Here is a 6,327-nt window from a genome sequence, read left to right as displayed (position 1 = left end):
TCAGAGCAGAAATAAATTAGAAACTAAAAAGACAATAAAAAAGATTAATGAAACTAAGATCTGGGCTTTTTCAGATAAATAAAATAGACAAAACTTTAGCTAGACTCGCCAAGAAATAAAGAGAGTAGAGTTAAATACTGTAAATAAAATCAGAAGAAGAAAGAGGAGACATTACAACTGATACCACAGAAATACAAATGATCCTAAGAGACCAGTATGAAAAGTTATACACCAACAAACTGGACAATCCAGAAAAAAAAAATTGATACATTCCTAGAAACATACAATCTACCAATTCTGAATCATGTAGAAATAAAAAAGCTGGGCAGACCAATTAGTAAGGAGATTGAGTCAGTAATCAAAAACCTCCCAACAAAAAAAAGTCCAAGACCAGATGCTTTCACCAGTAAATTCTATCAAAAATTCAAAGAAAAATCAATACCAATTCTTCTCAACTTTTCCAAAATATAGAAGAGAGGGAACACCTCCAAACTCAGTTTATGAGACCAACATTACCCTGATACCAAAACCTGACAGGGACACCATGAGAAAAGAAAATTACAAGCCAATATCACTGATGAACATAGATGTAAAAATTCCAAATAAAATATTAGCCAACCAAATTTGACAATACATTTAAAGAATCATAAACTGTGATTGAGTCGGATTTATTCTAGAGACCCAAGAATGGTTCAACATTCACAAATCAATCAATATGTTACACCACATTAACAAACTGAAGGATAAAAATCATATGATCATCTCGATAGATGTAGAAAAAAGCATTTGACAAAATTCAACATTCGTCTAAGATATAAACTCTCAACAAAGTGTGTATAGAGGTAATGTACCTCAACATAATGAAGACCATATGCGACAAGCCCACAACTAACATCATACTTAATGATGAAAAGCTGAAAGTTTTTCCTGTAAGACCAAGAACAAGACAAGAATGCCCACTCTTGCCACTTTTATTCAACATAGAACTGGACGTTGTAGCCAGAGCAAATAGTCAAGAAAAAGAGATAAAAGCCATCCATATCGGAAAGGAAGAAGTAAAATTGTGAAGATTTGCATATGATATGATATTACATATTTTTAAAAACCCTAAAGTCTCCACCAAAAAAAAACTGGTAGAACTAATAAACAAATTCAGTAAAATTGCAGAATACAAAAACAATAAACAAAAATCTGTTGATTCTATACTATACTATATGATTCTATACTAATAATGAACTATCAGAAAGAGAGACTAAGAAAACAATCTCATTTACAATTGCATCAAAAAATAAAATACTTAGGAATAAGTTTAACAGAGGAAGTGAAAAACCTGTACACTGAAAACTATAAGACATTGATGAAAGAAATTGAAGAAAACACAAATAAATGAAAAGATATGTTCACGCTCATGGATTGGAAGAATCAGTATTATTAAAATGTCCATACTACACAGAGCAATCTATAGATTTAATGCAATCCCTATCAAATTTCCAATGGCTTTTTTCACAGAACTAGAACAAACAATTCTAAAACCTCTGTGGAACCACAAAAGACCCAAAATAGAAAAGCACTATTGACAAAGAACAAAGCTGGAGGTATTATACCTCCTGATTTCAAAATACATTACAAATCTATAGTGATCAAAACAGTACTGCATTGGCATAAAAACAGACATGTAGATCAATTGAACAGAAAGAATAGTGAGCCCAGAAATAAAACCACACATATATGGTCAATTAATTTTACAACAGTGGAGCCAAGAATATATAATGGGGAAAGGACATCCTCTTTAATTGATGGTGTTGAGAAAACTGTACAGCAACATGCAAAAGAATGAAACTGGACCATTATCTTACATCATATATAAAAATTAACTCAAAATGGATTAAAGACCTGAATGTAAAACCTAAAACCATCAAACTCCATGAAGAAAATATAGGCAGTAAGCCCCTTCATATCAGTCTTGGCGATGATTTTTTTAGATTTGACACCAAAAGCAAAGTTAACAAAAGCAAAAATAAACAGGTGGGAGTACAACAAACTACAACACTTCTGCACAGCAAAGAATATCATCAACAAAATGAAAAGGCAACCTACCAAATGGGAGAAAATGTTTGCAAATCATATATCTGATAAGAGGTTAATATCTGAATTATCAACATATAAAGAACTCATACAATGCAATAGCAAAAAAAATCAATTAAAAAATGGTCAGAGGATCTGAATAGACATTTTTCCAAAGAAGACATACAGATAGCCAACAGGTGCATAAAAAGATGTACAACATCACTAATCACCAGGAAAATGCAAATCAAAACCATGATGAGATATCACCTCACACTTGTTAGGATGTCTATCATCAAGATGAGCTAGGTGTTGGCGAGGATGTAAAAGGTGAGGAGAAAAGGGAACCTATGTACAGTGTTGGTAGGAATGTAAATTGGTTCAGTCACTATACAAATAATATGGAGGTTCCTCAAAAAAATAAAAATAGAACTACCATATAATCCAGCAAATCCACTTCTGAGGATATATACAAATATTGAATCCTTATGATATACACTTGAAATTAATATAATGTTATATGTTAATTATATCTCATTTTTTTGTTTTGTTTTGTTTTGTTTTGTTTTTGCAGTACGCGGGCCTCCCACTGTTGTGGCCTCTCCCATTGTGGAGCACAGGCTCCGGACGCGCAGGGTCAGTGGCCATGGCTCACGGGCCCAACTGCTCCGCGGCATGTGGGATCTTCCCAGACCAGGGCTCGAACCCGTGTCCCCTGCATCGGCAGGCGGACTCTCAACCACTGCGCCACCAGGGAAGCCCTATATCTCATTTTTTTAAGAAGTTAGAGTCATGCCAAGAACTGCCTCCCACAAACTTATTCAACAAACATATATTGAGTTCTTATGTTGATTCAGTACGCATACTGGCCATTGGAAACAAGAATACAAAAAAGACAGAGTCTCTATCCTCCAGTCGTCTATGGTTATAGCAAGTTCTGCTCTTCTGAATCTCATACACTAAATGCCTTAGGCAAAACTAGGCTCACAGATAGTGAAGCAGATGTATTACTCTTGCCCTGAATAAACCTTAAGAAGGAGAGGTGTAAAGAGTTTGGATTTTCTTTCATATCTTATGTGTCTTATATTCCTGCCCCCAGGATCAAGAACAGGAAATTTGTTGCATGAGGTGTTCAGGAAAGGCTATTCTCAAACAGAATCATAGAAAACACAATTGCTGTGAGATTTGGCTGCACTTTACTGCTCATAGCCTAAGGCCATGAAGATGCCAATAAAGGCTGGAGCTCAAGAACACGAACCCAGATCCAAGGCTTCCTCTCTGGCACCCAGCCATGAAGCTCCTTTTTCCTATCTTTGCCAGCCTCATGCTACAGTACCAAGTGAACACAGGTAATGTGAAATCCTAGGTTTAAGAGGGAGCGGTTTGAGGAAGGAGGGATTTGGCTGTCCATAATAATGGGAACCCAAAGAGAAGCTAAAAAATGAGATGCCCAAGATATGGCTGAAAAGTTTATGTATTGCATCAGTCATACACCATCCCCCGCATATCCCCATAGGCTCCAATCCCAGACTGTGTCTGATGGGTAAACACAGGAAGCTACAGAGAAAGTAGGGTGTTGTTTGTGTACTCAGAAATTATCCAGCATATAAAACTGCCTTCCTGCCCTCTAATAGTTGTCATCTGGGACTCATGCCAAGTCTACCTCATTTTTGCTCTTTTTCTAATTTAAATCATCTCTTGAAGTAAAGGTTCCTATCAGTTTGTACCTTGGTATAATAAGGAGGAAGTCCTTAACCTTACACTCAGAAAATCTCCTCTCAGGATCCAGTAAACAGGTCTATGTTCTCCATCTCAAATTTTTCAGATTTTTATAGAATTTCATTCCTTCTCTCAGCTTTGTTTTATTAGAAAACCCTAAATTACCCACAGGAGCATCTAGGAACACATCATGGCAAAAAGCTGAATCAGAGCATTGGTCACTGTTTTTTGAAAAGAAGATAGAAACATTGAGACTTGTTTCAATATACAAGAATCATCCAGATATTAAATTGGCAATGGGTTTAGGAAGGGAAAGAAAAAGAGTCAAAGATGTTTCTATTTTTTTTTTATCTTGGGACCTTAAGAGAAGGGCTATAATATAAGCCAGTATGGCTGTGTCATCTTGGGTAAAGTCAAACTTGAGCCTCAAATTCCACATAAGATAGTAGGGTTAATCAGTGTAGCTGCTTAAAATACAAGAATTTTACAGTGTAGTCTTCGGTGAGAAACAATATTGAAATGTATGTGAACATTAGGTGCTACATAAATCTCTTGTGCTTTATAGAAAATCAGTTGAATTGTTGAGTGAGGGAGAAGCTTCTTGATTTGGAAAAGAGAAATAAATGGAACAATGGGATGGAAAAATCATCCAGCAGATGAAGATGAGTCATGTACTACTCTAAGCAGGGAATTCAGAGATATAGATAACAATGTGGGGGTTATCTTCATAGAGATGAGGTTAAGGCTATGATAATAAATAAGACCTCTGAGGGACATAGTGTCCAGAGAGGCTGAAAATGATAGAACACCATGCCCCAGGAACCACAGGTCAAGCGATTGTCAAGGAGAGTGAGGTCATGGAACAGTGAGTTTGGCAAGAGCCCAGAACTTCTGAAAGTCCATTGATTCTCTTTTGAAATTCTTTCTTGAATTAGTTTTATGATAGATTTTACTCTTGTTGGTATTTCCTAGGATCATGGGGAGATATAGTGATATTCTACAAGTGTCTACGATTAGAGGTCTAAAATCTTACCCTGAAGCAAATAATTGCATTCCCTTTTCTTCTTTAGATGTTTCAAATTATTCAATGAAGGGAGACTAGAGATTTATTTTGGATTTCAGAGGTGTACAAAGACTCTCTTGGCCTGCCAGTTGCCTCCACCAACATCCCTAAACATTGTACTTAAAATTTAGCATTAACAACTCCCTCTGCCTCTATCCCTCTTGTTCCAGCAATTTTAACATCATATCTAGTTATTAACCTTAGCACTTTGGTTTTCTCTTTTCTTTGTGCAGAATACTTTGGCTTGGGAAGATGTGTAATGGGTTTTGGGAGATGCAAAGACCACTGTGCCATGGATGAAAAAGAGGTAGATAAATGCAAAAAGAAAAAATGTTGTATTGGACCAAAAGTGGTTCAATTGATAAAAAGCTTCATACAAAATGAAATGCTCCACACACTTGAAGAGGACTCTCAGGAAGTGCCAAAAATTACCAAGAATTTTAGTGTTGTGATGCAAACAAAAAACCATATTTTAGCTCTTCTGCCCAAATTCAAAAGTGTCAACACTTTTGCTAACATCAACACCAGCGTCATCCCAAATGTCACCACCGTGAAGTCTGTCACCACCAACACCATGATTGCAGGAAAGATAATACACACTGCTACTTCTACCAAGAGTGACACCAAAAAAAGAAGAGATTCAGCCACTGACTCCCCACCACCAGCGCCACCACCATAGACACTGCCGACAACATGACTGGAGCTGGAAGAAGCAGATGAGCAGGGATGTGGGTCTTTCCTTTAAAACACTAAGTTCCTCTTTATCTTTGCTGTCTATAAACTGAGACATAGAACTGTTTCCTTTATCATCATTCAATAAACACTGTTTAAGCACCCACAGTTTACATAATGTTATCATTCTCTCAGGAGGCTCACAGAGGAGATAGAGCTAGAAAGAGATAGAATTTTAGTTTACGTACCCAGGAGAAAGCAAGCACCAGGAATGCTGACTACAACATTGAATTTGGCCCATGGATGGCCCAAAATAAGCCTCTGTAATGAAGATTTATGGTTCTCATATTCTGTGCTTTTCTTGGGGCAACAGGAATGAAAACAGCAGACATACTTTCTTTTTTCATAGCTTTTTCCCACAGAAAGAACCATATGCAAAATAGAATGTGGGGAGAGCAAGTCTACCTTCTCCACAGAAGAACATAACCTAAATTCATGAGCCCACTTAAGATAAAAATATGGGGGAATGAGAGGAGGGAAGAGGGGAAAGGAGAAGATATATGACTTCTATCTCTGAGTCAAGGCATTTTCAACATGATTCCCAGTGAGACAACAGGAAATAGGTAAAGCGGTGCTTCCAATAGATACAGGATACAGACCACAGATGCAAATCATGTAGGTAACTTTTAATTTTCTAGTAGCCACATTAAAAAATGTAAAAATAGGGTCTGAAAAGCTAAAAAGCATTTAAAAATGCTTTAAAAAAGTATTGCCCCACCAGACACAGCCCTGCCCACCAGAAACACAAT

General features: G+C 36.7%; 1 protein-coding gene across 1 annotated transcript; it reads left to right on the top strand.

Moving 5' to 3' along the window:
* Nucleotides 1–3,355: 3,355 nt before the first annotated feature.
* Nucleotides 3,356–5,525, top strand: DEFB129 (defensin beta 129; the record flags this gene model as incomplete). The annotated part of the gene is made up of 2 exons (XM_082671644.1): nt 3,356–3,413; nt 5,080–5,525. The coding sequence occupies 2 exons, from the start codon at nt 3,356–3,358 to the stop codon at nt 5,523–5,525; spliced, it is 504 nt and encodes a 167-aa protein (XP_082527770.1).
* Between the last annotated feature and the right edge of the window lie 802 nt (nt 5,526–6,327).

Source organism: Grampus griseus, assembly GCF_964374135.1.
Source record: "Grampus griseus genome assembly, chromosome: 14".
Taxonomy (NCBI): Eukaryota; Metazoa; Chordata; class Mammalia; order Artiodactyla; family Delphinidae; genus Grampus; species Grampus griseus.
The sequence above is the reverse complement of the archived record's forward strand: the minus strand, read 5'-3'. Positions and strand labels throughout refer to the sequence as shown.